Source organism: Hemicordylus capensis, chromosome 1, assembly GCF_027244095.1.
Source record: "Hemicordylus capensis ecotype Gifberg chromosome 1, rHemCap1.1.pri, whole genome shotgun sequence".
In the NCBI taxonomy this organism is placed as follows: domain Eukaryota; kingdom Metazoa; phylum Chordata; class Lepidosauria; order Squamata; family Cordylidae; genus Hemicordylus; species Hemicordylus capensis.
This window is the reverse complement of record NC_069657.1, coordinates 159306830-159324806: the sequence shown is the minus strand read 5'-3', so window position 1 is coordinate 159324806 and position 17977 is coordinate 159306830. Positions and strand designations below refer to the sequence as shown.

General features: G+C 43.3%; 1 protein-coding gene across 3 annotated transcripts in view; it reads right to left on the bottom strand.

Moving 5' to 3' along the window:
- Positions 1 to 896: 896 nt before the first annotated feature.
- Positions 897 to 17977, bottom strand: part of SLC15A2 (solute carrier family 15 member 2) — a 128429-nt gene continuing 111348 nt past the window's right edge. For 2 of the 3 annotated variants that reach the window (XM_053283550.1, XM_053283542.1), the window contains 4 exons: positions 15439 to 15535; positions 11277 to 11423; positions 4748 to 4852; positions 897 to 1323 (listed from right to left, as the gene is read on the bottom strand). In XM_053283550.1, the coding sequence (XP_053139525.1) occupies positions 1141 to 1323; positions 4748 to 4852; positions 11277 to 11423; positions 15439 to 15535 (532 nt within the window). In that variant the 3' untranslated portion in view covers positions 897 to 1140. The remainder of the gene's footprint in view (positions 1324 to 4747; positions 4853 to 11276; positions 11424 to 15438; positions 15536 to 17977) is intronic. The other variant, XM_053283561.1, reaches the window with a different exon arrangement.

The following is a 17977-nucleotide window of genomic DNA, read 5'->3' as shown; positions in this document are numbered from 1 at the left end:
GACTTCTCCCTGCTAGTTTTCTATGTGCAGTGCTGCACTCCATTTTGCACCCTTGCACCAAAGTTCACTGCTAAGCATAAGTGGGGTGCCACACATTGCACACCTTATTGCACAAGCACAAACACATTTGTGCTAGTGCAATAACAGTCTGGAACAGAAGCTCCAGGCCTAGTACATCATCCTTTGCTAGCACAATGGTCAGGAGAAGAGCAGCAGCAGTAGTGATGGTGGTGCTGGTGCTGGTGGTAGTAGTAGTAGATGTCAGCCACTGATCCCCCTGATTTCTCTAAGTTCAGCCCCCAAGTTGTAACCATAGCTATGTGCTATGACTACCGTTGTTCCTGAGTGTGGTATGAAAATGGTTGATAGGAAAATGGGGGGCGGGGGGCGGGATGCAGATAGACTGGTAGCAGTCACCTCTTTAGAAGCACCAGTGCCAACCCACCCACAATTGTTTGGAAAGTTTACAAAATCAGTTTGGAAATTCCATGGGCAGAAATACTGAGAGGCAAATTCTTGTGGAGAAAACCCTCTGGCAAACACACAGCAGCTATCTGTATTGTGGCCTATGGCTTTGGGCTGCCTGTAGTAGAACGGCAAGGGTGACAGAGAAAAGCACCAAAGGAAGAGGTTGAATTAAAACCTATTGGGAGGGGGGGAAGAACTCTATATCTTATCCATTATATATTTTTCCATTACCGGATAAAAATGGAACCTCTTGCAGTTTATGCTTCTCTCATTTGTTCCTGAGCATATTTCATTCGTTCGTTCTTCAAAGCTTTCAAAATGGACTATTGTTTGAGAAGACTCCCTACCTAACTAAATATACGTTTTTAAAAATCTAAATATATATTACAAACCCTTTCCAAATAGTTGATAGGACCAGAAGAGATGGGCAGATTTAAAACTATTTATTTTTAATGTTGCCATTCCAGGGAGCTGTATACATGCAATCAGCGCTTTCTGGTGAATGGAGCCTATTTTCTCCTTTTCCCAGAATAAGATATAATGTGAAAGGCCATTATGGAAAAGAAACCCATTTCCTCACCAAGGTAGGTGTGTGTGTGTGTGTGTGTGTGTGTGTGTGTGTGTGTGTGTGAAAAAGGATACAAAACTCCCACTCTAACATCCAAGGCCACCTTATAGCTCTGCTTTCTTTATAATAAGGCCAATCATATTTGTACTGCTTGGTATCTCTTGTTTGTCACCGTTGTCTTTGTCAATAAGTTCTTCTGGGTTCAGGCTAGTGTAGAAATATCCCATGATGGAGAAAATTACAAACACGATGAAGAGGAGGCCAGCAAATAAGATAAATTCGACCCACTGGAGAGGAAAAGTAAAAACAGAATAAACATTATTTGTGTATTTATTACACTTATAACCTGTGCTTCCTGTGAGGTATTCAGACTGACTCAAGGTCAAATCAGATGCAATGCCATTAGAGCTTCTGTTTATTTCCCATAAAGTAAAATCGTGGAGCAGTGGGCAATCAGGATCTGGAACATGGCACCTGGGGTTGAGGCATCCGCTCCCTCTGCACGATGGTCCTGATGACATTTAGCACTTCACGAAGCTGTTATTAGCAGTAGTGAAGCTTGCAATTATTGCTAATGGGAGTTTCTTTCCCCAGGGCTAATAACAACTTTGGGAGTGGGGGGGGGGTTCATTGAGACCCTAGTGCGGAGTCGCAACACTCCCAATGAAAATCCCTTCCAAAAGCTGCTGTTCAGCTCTCCTCTCCACTCACCCCATGGCTAACTATTTAATTCTATTTAACAGGAGGAATAAAATTGATGTTCGAATGACAGAGTTAGTGTCACTTCTAATTTGACCCTAACATACAGCTTCTGGGTATCGTCACCCTTCAAGGTGTTTAGAGGTTCAACGATTCTCATAACTACAGCAGAATGCTGTAGGGTTGCTTTAGAATCATGTGAATTGCTGCAATCATATTCACCCATGCACATATGCGCTTTAAGACATGCAGGACTTCTGTGCAATGAAAAGCATGCACATGCTGGAGAATTTCTTCTGTGTGGCAATATGAAGCATATGAATTTGATATTGTCACATCAAAGAAATTCTGTAATACTGCTGCACACATAAACTTAGAGGCCTTAGAGTCAAATTACTCTTGTTTAATTCTCTTATTCTTGTCAGTGTCCTTTCTGTGAACATTTTTCAGCAACTCATGTCTACTGTTACTGGTACAGCTTGTAACAACACATGTGCTCAGCGAAATGCCCTGGCATTAATGTTGCTTGAGCCATTAATTTGTGAGGGAGGACACTAAACTGAAAGGGGCACTAATTGCATTCTCCTCTGTTTGTTGCATCAGCTCCACAGTTTAATTAGTTAATTGCTCATTTGTGCAGTGGCCTTTCTCCCCATTATGCAGGTTAATCAGTGATTTTGGAGGTGACTCTTTTCCCTTCTCTACAAGTTACTTACATGTTTATTTCTGCATTCATTACCACTGGGATATATACATCTCATTAGAGTGTAGGCCAGTATCCTAATCATATATTAAACTGCAGGCATTCATCTCAATGTTGAAGCATCTCCCTCCGCACCTTCAAACTCAAAAGGAGGCCTCAGAATCCACTGTATATATCTGTTGTTCTAGGAATATCAGAATCATCATGCCTACTGGTTTCTAGCGCTCAACAAGGTCTCAATCAAAACATTAATAACACTGGCCAACATCCAGACCAGTTAGTTGTGACTAAATACCACCAAAATCAATGAGAGAAGGTGATTAACATGACTAACTTATGTCCCATTAATTTCAATGGCACCTAGTCATGACTAACTAGTCTGGATATTGCCCACTGTCAGTCATAATGAGATGCTGTCTCCTTCATAGAAGTTCACATGATGGTTAGGAAATGAACCTCATTTTAGAATTCCTGTTCTGTACAACATACATGCCTACCACCATGCAAGAGATACTTTAGGGCCAATTATTGTTCTTTGTTCACAGACATATACACAAATGGACAAATGCAATGTGCAAACTAAGAAGACATGAAACACCATTCTTTGTCCACATATGTATTCCTGAGTAACTGAGAATGTACACACATGAACAAATGTAATGTGTGAACTGGCAGTCACAGATATAGACAAAAGCAGTGGTGATTATGGGGATTTCTTATGTTGGTGATACTAGCATAATTGCCTAGCATAATATACCTTTTTGTGTGTGTAGGAGTTCTAAAATAGACATCCATAACTTCTGTCTAAAGGTTATGTAGGAAAAGGAAAGGCTGTACCATCGAGTTGGTGTCAACTCCTGGCGACCACAGAGCCATGTGATTTTCTTGGTAGAATACAGGAGGGGTTTACCATTGCCTCCCTCTGTGCAGTATGAGACGATGCCTTTCAGCATCTTCCTATATCGCTGCTGCCCGATATAGGAGTTTCCCATAGTCTGGGAAACATACCAGTAGGAATTTGAACCAACAGCCTCCTGCTCTCTAGGCAGGTTACTTCCCCACTGCTCCATTAGGTGGCTCATATAATGTCCGTCAAATTAAGGAACATCTGGAAATACTAGAGCTAACTCTCTCCCCAGAAATTCTATGGAGTCATACTTTGTAACAACAGACCAGTTAAAAATGGAGCTAGGAACATAAGAGTCAAAACAGAGCTGGTCCTAGATGCACAATAAGCATAGGCAGGGCCACGGGTGGTCAAATATCAATCCTTCAGGCTCTTGTACCTTTAAGAGTTATGTACAGTAGTTAGGGCAGTTTGGGAAAGAGAAGCTTTTCCATGCCCTACATCACTATAACAAGACCAACCCCCCCCCCACAAAACCCCCTGCTGAAATTGCCTCTCCTATGTAACTAATAAAGATAAGGAACCTGATGATTGAAAATTTGGTCATCCCGTGACTGGAGCAACCGGGTCAGTATAAACAAAATCAGCCCATAACGTATAGGAAGAAGCTCTGAGTTTGATAATGCAGCAGAACAAGGAAGATAGCAAACTGGAAAAGGAAAGTAGCTAGGTGCTGGACCAAAGAGTCTGAGGAGGGGGAAACACACCAGGGGAATTAATTGCTCAAAGAACTAGGTAGGAAAAGAGCTAGTATGGTGTAGCAAGCAGAGTGCTGGACTTGGACCAGAGAGACCCGGGTTCAGATTCTTGTTCACCCTCTCTCAATCAATCAATCTCGTGGTGTGTCGTATGGAAAAAACATTGGATACTGTTCTGTATATTGTTCTGAGTTCTTTCAGGGTGGGCAGGATACAAATGCAATAATAGTTATATGAACAGCTATTACTTAATTATCAGCCCCATATTTAGTTATGTGACATACTTGCCAGGGAATAGAAGAATGTTCTACTCACTAATTTATTTGTTTATTTATTTATACATAAAGGCTGAATATTCAGGGAAGGGGCTTGGAATATTCATGAGAGAGCCTGGTCGCTGCAAGGCTATGGCCCTTGATACATTGAGAATTAACTTACAACAAACCGACCCCAAACACCCTCATCTCAGTCACCTTCTGTGTGCCACCACAACAGATGCTTACGAAGTGCCTTTCGGTATGCCCCAGTGGTTGCTCTGTCAAATTCCATCCACCAGACAAATGGCTGTTTCCAACACATAACTGCCCCTAGCGCTCCCATTATAAGATTGCATGCCAAGCATTCAGAAAGCAAAGCAAGAGCTCCTGCAAATGTCCCCAACAGCTCCAGCCCTGGTGCTGTCGATAATATATGCTACCCCTTACCTGTTCCAGAGGCGCAGCCTGGGCAACAATGAGCACAATAACATTTCCAAAGGCCACTGTTAACAGCCAGCCTGCCTGCAGCACCGACTTCATGCTGACAGGAGCCTGAAAAAAGAAAGGAACCCGATAAGCACAATCTACTCCCAAACAACAACAAAATATTTCATTTTCTCAGTTCCCACAGAATATAGAATACCATGCTGGGACTGAATCCAACCAATTTCCTACTCTGTGAAGAAGGAAGCATCATCATCATCATCATCACCACCACTACCACCACCATCATTATTATTTTATTTTATTATGCTTTTCCACAAAAAAAGTTCACAAAGTGGTTGGCATAGAAAAATAAATAAGAGTAAAATCCATTATAGTTCTGAGGTTCAGTTCACCCATGGGTGCACATCACTTGGTCATTTGTTTCAACTCTTACTTGCTTACAACTGATCACTTACAGCCAAATGTATGAAATGTCATAATAAGAAAACATCTTATCTGTGGTGAAGTGAGGTGACAGAAAAGTTCTATCTAAGAGGTTTGGTCTGTGAGTAAGTTACATTTGACGATGCAGCCATCAAGTGATGACTGGGCAGGTCCAGGACATTTTACTCTGTCCTCCAGCAGCACTCACTTTCCCCCTCAGCTGTGTCATGTGGGGTTTTTGTTAGAGATTGTCGATTTTTACCCTCAATTGGTAAAACAGCAGAGCATTAAGGAATGAACACACACACCAGTTACAGAGTGGGTAGCGGAGGATGGTTTCTTATTGCAGCTATTTAGAGAAAACACATGGAGATCCTTGTATAACTGAATACTAAATGTGTATTGGTTAAATACACTTAGATAGGAAAGACCTATATCTAATCTAAAGGACTACATAACGGATAGGTAAGGAGAGAGAGATGTTTCCATCTGCTCTCTAGGAGGAAATGAAGGATGACTCAGCACAGGAAGTGCTGCAGAGTCAGTCCAGGGTCATAGAGTAGGGACAGCTAGGGAGACCCTTACTCACTGTTTGTACTTCCAATGCCCCTAGTGGTCATTAGGACAGTTGGTGCAAAAGGTCGATGCACTGGAAGTCCATTTCCAACAGTTTTTCTCTTCATAGTCTGTCAGGATCACGAACATAGGGAATGTGGGAGATGAGAATAATCCTACATTACCTATGAACTCAGCCCATCAATAATTGGCTTTCAATAACCTGTTCTTTTTCTGGATTACTCCTGGAAGAGGTCACAGTTGGGAACTGAACCATGGTTATGATAGCACAGTATGAGGCGTTTCTCACGATAGCCAGGGTGCACGGGTGGGCGGGAGTGGGGAAGGGAAACCTTACCTTCCCCACAGGTGATGAAGGCAAAGGTGATGATAGCATGCTACGAGCTCCCACACCAGCAGCCCTGCTGTCCGTGGAGTACAGAGCAGGGCAGAGGGATCTGGTGCTGGAACTTGATGTTTCAGCCTCCGGGTATCCCACAATGCAATGCCTAGCACACATGTTGCATTGGCCATTGGGAGATTCCCCCATCAGATGGGCACTCTATGCACCTGTCTCTGTGTCTCCTCAGGCTGAACTCAGGTTTCATACCCAGCAGCCAGGTTAAGGCTGTGAGCTCACCCATAACATCAGCTGATAGCTGGGTTTGTTTACTGGGTTAGGCAGGTGGGGAGTGGAGGGATCTGCAAGGTACTACTTTTCTTTGTGGTTCTAGGAAAGCACTTGAGAGAGGACATAGGGTCCAGTTAATCTAATCCCAATTATCTTCCCTTTCACATTGTTACAAGCATCATATATTTCTAGACCTTAAGGTTTAAAGAGATTATTCAGAATTGCTTAGTATACTATGAACTATTTAGATTTTCCAATCACCTTATAAACTAGGTCATCAGTATTATACTGTGATAGCCAAAGCTAATTTTTCCATTTACTCTTGGAATCATTTAATATTGTTCCAGAGAGTAATTGCTCCTGTAAATGTTCAGTTCTGTGGACATTTCCTATCCATTTGATCTAGTTCCTACTTCTCACCATTGTTTATCATTATACTTTACCATCATCCTATAATAGATGAAGGTTTCTGTAAAGCTGCATATCTTCTTCCCATTATATACTTCTAGACTCAGATTAAATTATGTTTCCTTTTGTCAAATTATGTTCTTAAGCCAAAGTATTGAATCATTGTCATTAGAAATGCTTCTCTCATTCCTTTTCCTTAAAAAAAAATCTCATTAGAGAGCAAAATGAGCACAAGCAAGCAGCAATGTTTTCACTTGTGCCCTCCTTACTCATACTATTATGAGTAAGAGTGTGTGCCTAATAGTGCCAAAACACTATTATGGCATGGCCATGTCATTGTACAAGAAGATGAGCTGCATAGTGAAATTACAGGTGCGTAAAGAGCAACTGGACAGGCCTTAGGACTAAAGGGAAAACAGCCAGAATTGAGATATAGCAGAAGTCCAGCTGGAAGGAAAATGATGGACTAGGAAGAACAGACAGGGAAACTGAGGTGGATAGATGAGCAAAGAGGCCAAGGATGAACTGAGCTACTGCTTCCCTTGAATGGGCAGTGGATGCCATGTAAGGCCTCAAGATGGTGTAGAAGCATCCGCTTCTGAAGTAATCTCTGCTTTAATCTTGGGAAGAATCTCTTATTCTCTAGTAATATTCCTCTCATCTCCATCTGAGAGCATGCCATAGGTAAGGGGTAGGTCATAACACAGCTATATACATGTGATCCATTTTATTTTCTGAATTAAATTCTGCACAAACCAAACCTTGTAGTGTGAAATGTTAACATCATATGCAGGTTTCAACATTTAATTAAAAAAAAATTTTTTTAATGAACAGAACACATGACAGTAGTTATACCCAGACACCCCCAGTAGTTGCAATGGGTATAATGTCTAAAGCAGTGTAGTGATATTTTATTTTATTTTATTTATTTGTTCATTACATTTCTAGACCGCCCCATCCAAAGGTTCCAAAGGCACAAGAAGTTTAAAAAGACATAAAAACAAACACCATTTAGAACACACTGTTTAAAACAATAAAATAACAATTCTAAAACAATTCAAAACCATTTAAAACCAATTAAAATACTAAAAACAATTTTAAAACCTTGGAAGGCCAAGCCAAACACATAAGTTTTTAGGGCTCTCTTAAAGGCCAACAGCGAGCCTGAACTGTGGATATCTGCCAGGAGTGCATTCCATAGGCCAGGAGCAGCTACAGAGAAGGCCCGGTTCCGAGTCGCCACCAGACGTACCAGTGGTAACTGGAGACGGACCTCTCCTGATGACCTCTATGTGCAATCATACAGAAGAAAGCACTCTCTAGGGTAGCCCGGACTCAAGCCATTCAGGGCTTTAAAGATAAAAACCAACTCTACTTTGTATTACACCCGGAAACATATCGGTAGCCAGTGCAACTGTTTTAAAATAGGCATAATATGGTCTCTCCGGGTTACTGCAGAGACCAGTCTGGCTGCTGCATTTTGAACTAACTGAAGTTTCTGAACTATGTACAAAGTCAGCCCCACACAGAGCACATTGCAATAGTCATGCCTGGAGGTTACCAGATAATCCACCACTGTTTTGAGATTATTCTCTTCAAGGTATGGATGCAGCAGTTGAATCAGCCAAAGTTGATGGAAAGTGCTCCTGGTCATAGCCTCCACCTTACCAGGGTGAGGCCTGGATCTAAGAGCACTCCCAAGCTGTGTACCTGTTCCTTCTGGGGGAGTGTAACATCATCCAGCACAGCAAGATCTAACTCATCCCTCAAATTCCAATCCCCCAGAATGAACAGCTCTGTCTTGCTTGGATTCAGCTTCAATTTATCCCTCATCCAGCCCACTACTGCTCGTAGGCAAGCATTTAGGGAGTGAATGCCATTTCCTGATTATGCTGATAAGGAGAAATAGATTTGGGTGTCATCAGCATACCGATAACACCCTGCATCAAATCTCATGATGACCTCACCCAGCAGTTTCATGTAGATATTAAAAAGCTTTGGTGACAGAATGGATAGTCAGGCTTAAGGAAGAATTAGGCCTTCTTGTAACTGCTTGGAGGGTGGGCATTTCCAAATAAGGAAGGAAGCCAGTGAAAGTCAAATCCCTGTAAACCAATCCAGAGTGAGGAGCAGGGTTTACTGGTCAACAGCCTATAAAGCAGTAGGACAGGGGTATGTTGGGTTCAGTTCAGAGGCATATCTAGGGAAAATAGTGCCTAGGGCAAACACTGAAATTGCGCCCCCTGTCCAAACATATGACACCCATCTTTCAGATAACTTTACCATACTATCAGCTCAAAAATACAAGTCAAGCTCATCAATCTATTAATATTTCAAAAACTATTTAGCAGTGGACGTAGCCAGACCAAAAAATGCTGGAAAACTACAAATTTCAGGATGTTGGGGCTCATGAAATACCCAAATACTATGTGGAGGTGTACTTGGAAAACTAAACAGAAGTGCCTGTCTAATTCTCTACTATGCATTGTAGCATCACTATTACATAAGTTTTAAAAATAAATGGAGAATTTGACTTTTCACAGACACTCTGAAAATAATTAAAGGATATACAGAATAAATTGTGTCACTGCTTAGAATATATTCTAGTATTTCAGAAAGACAGTTAAAATGAGAGAAAGAGAGCAAGAAACTCCCAGTGGGCCTTAATACTAAGGATTTCACACTGATTCAAAGACAAACTCACCATTAATAGCCATATTATTAAGACGTCACATTTAACTCACTTATCACAAGAAGCAAAGTAAAAGCAAATGAATACAATCCTAGCTCATAAGCTTCAGCTCAGTATTCACAAGCCCTGATTCTCTGTACATAGTGGCAATCTGAATATGTGTACAGTGACATATTAAATTTTTAAAAAAATCTTTTTTACCTGTAGATCTTTTGGGGGGCTTCCTAAAGGCCATGGGGGGTCTGCAAAGGTTCCCCCTCCCCCTGCTGGCCTCTAGGGCCTCACAGGGACCATTTGAGCATGTGCAGTGGCCATTTTTTAAACTTATTTTTTTAAAAATGGCCACTGAAAACAAAATGGCCACCATGCATGCTCAAATGGCCTCTGCAAGGCCTGGCATGCCCTAGGGTCTCACAGAGGCCATTTGAGCATGCACGGTGGCCATTTTGTTTTTGGTGGACTTTTTTTTTTTTTTTTTTTTAAATAATTTTAAAAAATTGCGCCACCCTTCAAGTGGCACCCAGGGCACGTGCCCTGCCTGCCCTACCCTAGATACGCCCCTGTTTCAGTTCTTCCCTGGAGGCCTCTGAGTGGGGTCTGATCAGCAACTACTGTAGGACAACGGGAGTCTAAGAGCCTTGGGCTGGGAATCAACTGGGAGTTCCTAACCTGGAAGTAATTAGGAAGAATAGGGACCAGTTTAGCTAGACACATCAGGGAATTTATTTTTCTTTAAATGCTGGATCCGACTGCATAGTTCTTGTAGTTCCTGGGGAAAGGTTTTACTTGAATGGAAGCAGCGATTGTTGATGGCTCTATAGTTCTCCTTCTCATCCAATTATTAATACATCCTTTTTGTTGTTGAAGAGTGTCACTCCTTATTGGGCCCTAGTCACATGCTCTTGAAGGCGTAAGACTGCTCAAGCCTTTCTTGTAGGGAGGGGTTTGTAGGGAGAATATTCTCTAGGAAGAATGAATCTGCTCATATCTAAAGTAGATGGTGGCAGCCTAGTCAGGACTCCTCACAGGGATTTTGTACCCCGCCACACACCTTGATCATTACAAGCAGCATTTTGTTTCTGTAGCTCAGATTGCTTTCACCCTTCCCCTGATAGACTGGCACTCATCAGCCCCCATCAACTAGGTTGCTGGCCCAGGGCCCCTCTGCCCCATCCTTCAGTGACATCAGCAGAGGAATGAGTTGTGGCTTGTTACCACTGCAACCCCACTTGCTAGCAAATAAGACACAGTCAGTCAATGTGGTCAGCTTTTTAGTGGAGATCCATAATGAGGCTGTTCTCAGGAGCAGCCAAGAGTGAGCGAAGGCAGCCAAGCCCGCTCTTGGCTGCTCACATGAAGCGGCAGGAGGCAAGCGGCCGCTGCCACGGCAAACCCGCTTGTGCAGCCCTCCTGCCAAATGAGGTTCAGAGAGTAGCTGTGAAGGGAGACCTCATTTTCTTGGTCGTCTGCTAGCCCCAGCTGCTTGCATCGGGGGAATTGTGCAAAGCATTGGGTGTGTGGCGGGGGTGCACACTTGTGTGGTGCATTGGTGCGGGGGGGGGGTGGCTGGGTGCCGCTTCCTATCCCCTGACCCTCTGTGCTGCGGGCAGCTACCAGCAATCGTGTGGGTGGGCGATTTGCCCACCCAGAAAGAGAAGAGGAATCGTTGGTGGGGAAGGTGAGTGCTAGCACTGAGCAGCCGTCCTCCCTGCTTTCCCTCAAGCCCTTTCTCACCAATCATGGCCTCCCTTCCCATGCACCAAACATATCAGATGTCTAATTTTTTTTTAACTCCATGCTCTAAGGTCTATGTTTACTACCTGGGAATAAGAGAAAGCAAGGCCTGTAATGGAGAACATCACCTCCCCAGCGGATATTAATAGGTACTGTGGGATCTGCCATGAAATATGGACATTATTACTTTTGATGTCTTCTGTCTTCCATGCTTGGATAGTCTTTGCAGAAGTCTAAGGGGAAAGATAGGAAAAAATGTTGGTTCCATGACAAAACTACACAATCTCGACTGCATTTAAATCAGTCTATAATCTATAGTGCTATCCTTCCTAAGACCAAAACAAATGTTCCTCTCCTGGATCCACTAAACAACCAGGAATTCTGTTGAAGGACTAAAATAATACTAAAAGCATCAGCAAACTTTGCTTTTGCCAGGAAGGTACTGGGGTTGTTTATGAGATGCATTTAATCACCATAAAGGGAGAGACAACCACAAGAAGGTCTGTTTAAAAATGCTAAAAGGGGTGAGTGGTAATTGTGAGCATTACTCATCGGACTATGGAGAAATGTCACAAACACCTCAATAGAAGTCTGATGTTGACAAAAGTTTGAGAGGACAGAAAATAATGATGGCAGCGATCTACCTGCATTTTAGTCATATTAGAGTACCATACGCATAAGGTAGTTTCTTTATAGACAAGTCACAAAGCACAGTAGATCCGGTTATTCTAAAAAGTATATATATAATTACAAAAGTTAGACTGGAGAAGGTCAGTCACTTGATAAATTTGAAGAAGAATAGCTATATGAAAAGGAAAGGGATACTGCCAAGAGAACACTCAAAACAGGTCAAGTTGAGTGCCATCAATGTAGTTGCATCCTGATACATACAAATAAACCCTTGATTAGTCAACTCACAACCATTATCTAGGTCTCTGCTTGTTCTAAATGCAATATATCTTTCTCATTACAATGCAGCTATATTTACTTTAGACCTTCCACCCCTATCACCCTAATACACAACATTATCACTTGGAAGGTAATGGTTGCTTCACATGCCATAGAAATATTGAATGCTCATAGTCATGCCTTGTATATTGTGCCAGCCCAAGGTATTTTGCTGCCTGAAGTGGAACACCAAAAGACACCCTGTCCCATTTAGAGTGGTTAAAGAATGGTATATGGACCTTCCCCTCTACCAAGCCTATTATGCATTGCATTCTGCAACAATATTTGCAAATATAGAACAGATAGTAGTTAATCCACACTGATAAATAAGGGCCAGATCTGCCTCCTTGACATCTGTGTTTCTGCTCAGCCACAGTATCAAGAATAAGTAACATCAGGTAGCAGTGTTCCTTCATTATGGCTGGGCCACCTGAGCTAATTTTAGTTGCAAGAAACTGGCATGGTGCCAATGTGGAACTTCCATGTTCAGAGGCAGTATACCTCCGAGCACTAGTGGCATTTGAAATATCAATAATGTATTCAAATTCTTTCTCAGTCTACAGGGTAAGGGAGAGTCTTAGGACAATATAATTTCTTTTTTTAAAAAAATATATGCCATATATATATATATATATATATATATATATATATATATATATATGTGTGTGTGTGTGTGTGTGTGTGTGTGTGTGTGTGTGTGTGTGTTCAGGGTGGGCAGGCACAGGAAGCGCAATGCATCCACAGGACGTGGTGACAGCCAACAACCTGGATGGCTTTAAGAGGGGTTTGGATGACTTCATGGAGGAGAGGTCTATCAATGGCTGCTAGTCAGAGGGCTGTGGGCCACCTCCAGCATCAAGGGCAGGGTGCCTCTGAGTACCAGTTGCAGGGGAGTAATGGCAGGAGAGAGGGCACGCCCTCAGCATCTGTCTGTGGCTTCCAGAGGCATCTGGTGGGCCACTGTGCGAAACAGGATGCTGGACTAGATGGGCCTTGGGCCTGATCCAGCAGGGCTGTTCTTACGTTCTTATGTTCTTATGTACAGCTACCTGTCTATCTGCAGGCTCCACCTGAGTGCAGATTAGCTCCATATCCTCCTCTGACAAGATGGCCATCTGTGTCTGTGACATACTCAGGCAGGCAGCACAAGTTGAGGATGCAGCATCAAGGAAAGGTGACATGCTCTGTGTCCCACTAGTCACCCTCCCAAAAAAGGGCTCCTGTATCCTCCGTTCTCTTTACAGGGCTCCACCTTGCAGAAACCTCAGCTGCTGCTGGTCAGATCTTTCTTTCCCTTCCCTTCCCACCCATGAGTACCTCCTCCTCACCCTCCAAACTCCCAGGACAACCTGGAAGAGCATAGGGGTTTGTACAGGATGCTCTGCCACCTTGTGTGCCGCTGGGCAATATTGGTATGGTGGGACCCATGACACCTCACGGGCTGTGGGCCATGAGGCAGGGTTGCCACTCCGCCCCTAATATGCACCACAGCACCCCCAAACCCACACCTGAAGCAAGATCTTCCACCTCACTTCATGAATGGGTCAGCTGTACATACTGTCGGTTTTGGATCACATGTACTCTATAGGCACCTAGTAGACTATTATTGCCAATTTCAGCTGCTTAAGAAGAGGCACTGAATTCCATTGATCTCAACTGAACTTTCTCAACATAAGGCTTATCACAGTTGCAACATCTCACACATGTACCTGGGAAATAAGTTCCGCAGATTTCAACAGCACTGATTCCCCAGTAAGTGTGCTCAGGATTACACCATAATGCCACACACACTTATTTGGAAGTAAGCCCCATTAAACTCAGTGTGACCAACTTCCGAATACAAACACATTAGATCAGGCTACGTACTTGAGTCCTGACATAGAACAGAGAGGACAAAAAACTGCTCTCATCTTCCTAAGCTCAAAGTACAGAAGTGTCAGCCTCCCCGATCTTAAAGTTATGCATAATGGCTTCTCTAGGGCTCTTCATAAGAGTTTATTAAAATATATGGGCTTCATATGGTCGCAAGAGAATCCATTTGCTGACAGTCTATAATTGATTTTATCAATAATGATAAATATTTAAATAAAGTGAAATAAAGCAGGGCTGGTTTCCCAGCCAGAGGGAAGAGAAGTGCCCAGATTGGCTAGATTCAAATGTTGTCCTGAAACTCTAGTCTCTCCTCGTTTATAGAGCTGCAAATAACAAATTGCAAAGTATTAAGCAAACAAAAAGAAGGGGAAGAAAAACAAATTTTGGTAGTCCTGTGAGAGTTATGGGTGAGAATTGCATTTTTGCCAGATGTCCTTTTCTTTTTTTGTTCATCTGTTATGTTTCTATTGAATTTTCCCATAAGGAGAAATGGAGATAAAGAGACTGTTATTATATCTGTCTGTCCATTCATTTTGCTATTAATCTGTCCACCCATTTGTCCAGCTTCTCTGAAATCATTGCCTTTGCAGACCAACTTGTGCATATTCACTTAGCAATACGTCCTATTGTTTTCAGTGGCCAACAGGACATGCAGTTCTAACAGCAATGGTGGAATTTGGGATGCTGCTACAGCAGATCTGGAAGCTGCGGCACCACTGTAGAGAGCCAGTATTGCACAAGCAGTGTCACCATATTTTCCCCCCATTATCATGAATGGGAAAGCCTGTGGTAGTGCTGCAAGTTCAGCTGCTGGCTCTCTGGAGAAGTGTTGCTTCTTCCAGGTCTGCAGCAGCATTGCTGCAAGTCCCACTGTTGCCATGAGGACTGTGCATCACGTCAGCCACTGAGGCATGTGTAGGATTACACATTGCTCTCAGGCATGTGTAGGATTACAGCCTTAGCATGCCGTCTCTTCTTTCTCTCTCTGTTGTACCACTGCAAAGGACACCTGAATGAGTGTGGATGGAGAATACGATTATGGCCCCTTCTGTGGATGGCTGAACAAAGTTGGGCAAGATGCAGTCAAAGTTCAGCATTTAAAAATCCCATTGACTTAAAAGGGGGAGAGAGCTACCATCAGGAAGACGTAAAAGTGCTTGGCTGTGGCTGCGTGTTTGCAGAAGATGCATGACATTTGCCCATTTTATTCTGCTTGCAGCTAACTTGCAGACCGCTACAACTTTGTTTTTCTGTTTTCTGACATGCTGTAAATAAAACAGCTTCATTTCTGCCACTGGAAGAGGCTCTGTCTCTGTCTCTGAATACATACTGCTTTGCATATGAGGTCCAAGGTTCAACGGCATTTCTAACAGTCAAGAGATCAACCCAGAAATGAAAAAGCCATGTAAACGTCAAAGGGCAACTCACATTTGTTATAACAACAGTGTATGCTGCTCCAAAATCAAGCAGGCCTAGATGCAGGATGAATTCTTCTGCTCCCACTTGGCATTTCACATTGTTGTAGCTTGATATGAAGAGGGAATACAATAGTTCCTGGTTAGCCTCTCATGGCCAAAAAGCACAGGGCACAGTTTTCTTACAAGCTTCGTCAAGCTGATCAGGGGCAATCAATAACCCACGTTTTCCAGTCCTGTGTTAAGCACAGCATGTTACTAGCATTTTAACCTTCAGTGCTATCCTTTTAGGAATAATTGAAGGACATTGATTAAAATTAATTTTGCACTGCACAGTAAATTGCCAGCATTGTTGAAAACATTCTTGTTTCCTTGTGAGATAAATCATCTTACATTCCAGGGTGGTTGGTTGATTTCCAAGTTTCATCTGGTGTGGTCCCCCCACACACTTCCACCCCCGGCTGCCTCACATATAAAGAGTAATGGACCCTTAAATCTATTTCGCAACACCATTAATTAATTAATTAAATTGGTCTCAGCTCTCTCAGACATGCAAGTCCCTAAAAGAGACTTTTTATACAGATTGGTGCATTGGAATGCAAAAGAACATCACAGGTTTTCTGCATGAATGGCTTAAATTTACGAATGTCAGCAAGAACAACCTACCATGAGGGCTGGAAAGAAGAGCAACCATTTGCACTAACCTTTCCCCTCACATAGGTTAGAATACTAGAGTCCTGCCTCGCTCTTCATGCTTAGAGCAGCGTTCATCTGAAGAGATGAACACTGTAAGCGTGACTGCCTCCATTTCCGTGATTGGGAGACTATGCCAGTCTCCCAATCTGGACCAGTCTCCCAATCACTGAAATGGAGGCAGTCACACTTACAGTGTTCGTCTCTTCAGATGAATGCTGCTCTAAGCTTAAAGAGTGAGGCAGGAGAGTGAGTGATGGGCTGGGGTTGGACTTCCGTCCCACTTCCAGCCCTGTGTGTTTGACAGCATTCTCTTTGAATGTCTAGACAGGGGTTAGGTATCAAGATGAGATGTGTACAGTAGGGATGCCAGAGAAGTTCTCCCAAGCCAGATTTGAAAATGATACCTCCTTAGGAACATAGGAAGCTGCCATATACTGAGTCAGACCATTGGTCTATCTAGCTCAGTATTGTCTTCACAGACAGGCAGCGGCTTCTCCAAGGTTGCAGGCAGGAATCTCTCTCAGCCCTATCTTGGAGAAGCCAGGAAGGGAACTTGGAACCTTTTGCTATTCCCAGAGCGGCTTCATCCCCTGAGGGGAATATCTTGCAGTGCTCACACATGTGGTCTCCCATTCAGATGCAACCAGGGTAGACCCTGCTTAGCTTATGGGGACATGTCATGCTTGCTTCCACAAGACCAGCTCTCCTCTCCTTATCCAAGAGGAAGTAAACCCCGAATTCTCCTCTGACTCTTATTAAAATCCAGACCAAAGGAGAATTGCCAGCTTGCAGGGGAAAGCCATTGCCCCCATGGAAGAGTTGTGAGGAGTTTGTTTCCTCCTCCCATCCTTGGTTTTCTTGGTTCTCCCACCCTGATGAATCTGAATTCACTCCTGTTGTTCAGTGCAAGGCAGCCACCAAGCTCCGTTACACGGAAGAAGAGGAGATTCCTCCCCTTTTGCAAATAATTGGGGCTAAAAAAACCCCAAAAACCTGCATCCTCTCCAGGGTACCCTCTTATCACAACCCCCGTCCCATCAGGATTGGCTTTTGCCTCCCTGTTCCAGTTTTCCAGGGTACAGCAGTACTTCAAGGGGGGCGGTGGAAAGTGTATCCACTGCTTAGTTAGGAGACTTCTAACAATGCACAGCAATGGAGATGTTTTCCTCATGTTTTGTCAGGGGACTGCTTTTTCAAGCCTTGGAGTGGTTTGGATAAAGAACCAAGTTATTTCCCTTATTTTTAAAATAACTCACTTTTGAGTCTATACGAGGAGAGCTGGTCTTGTGGTAGCAAGCATGAATTGTCCCCTTTGCTAAGCAGAGTCTGCCCTGGTTGCATTTGAATGGGAGATTAGAAGTGTGAGCACTGTATGAAATTCCCCTTAGGGGATGGAGCCACTCTGGGAAGCAGAAGGTTCCAGGTTCCTTCCCTGTCATCTCCATATAGGGCTGAGAGACACTCCTGCCTGCAGCTTTGAAGAAGCCGTTGCCAGTCTGTGTAGACAATACTGAGCTGGCTGGACCAAAGGTCTGACTTGGTATATGGCAGCTGCCTGTGTTCCTAAGGCAAGTCTCTAGTGTGATGCACACACATTTCTTGGGAAGACGCTCTGTGGTAGAGCACATGCTGCTGTGCCTATGAAGTCCAGGGGTTCAATCTCTGCCATCTCCAGTAAAAAAAACTCTGAGAACCTTTCTGGGAAAGACCTTTGCCTGAGACCTTAGGGTCTCCTGCTAGCCAGAGTTGACACTACTGAGCTAGTACGCTCAATAGTCTGACTTAGTATAAGACTTCATACATCTTTCCAAATGTAGCTCTCCATATAGCTTCAGTCTACGTACTTCTTGATCTCT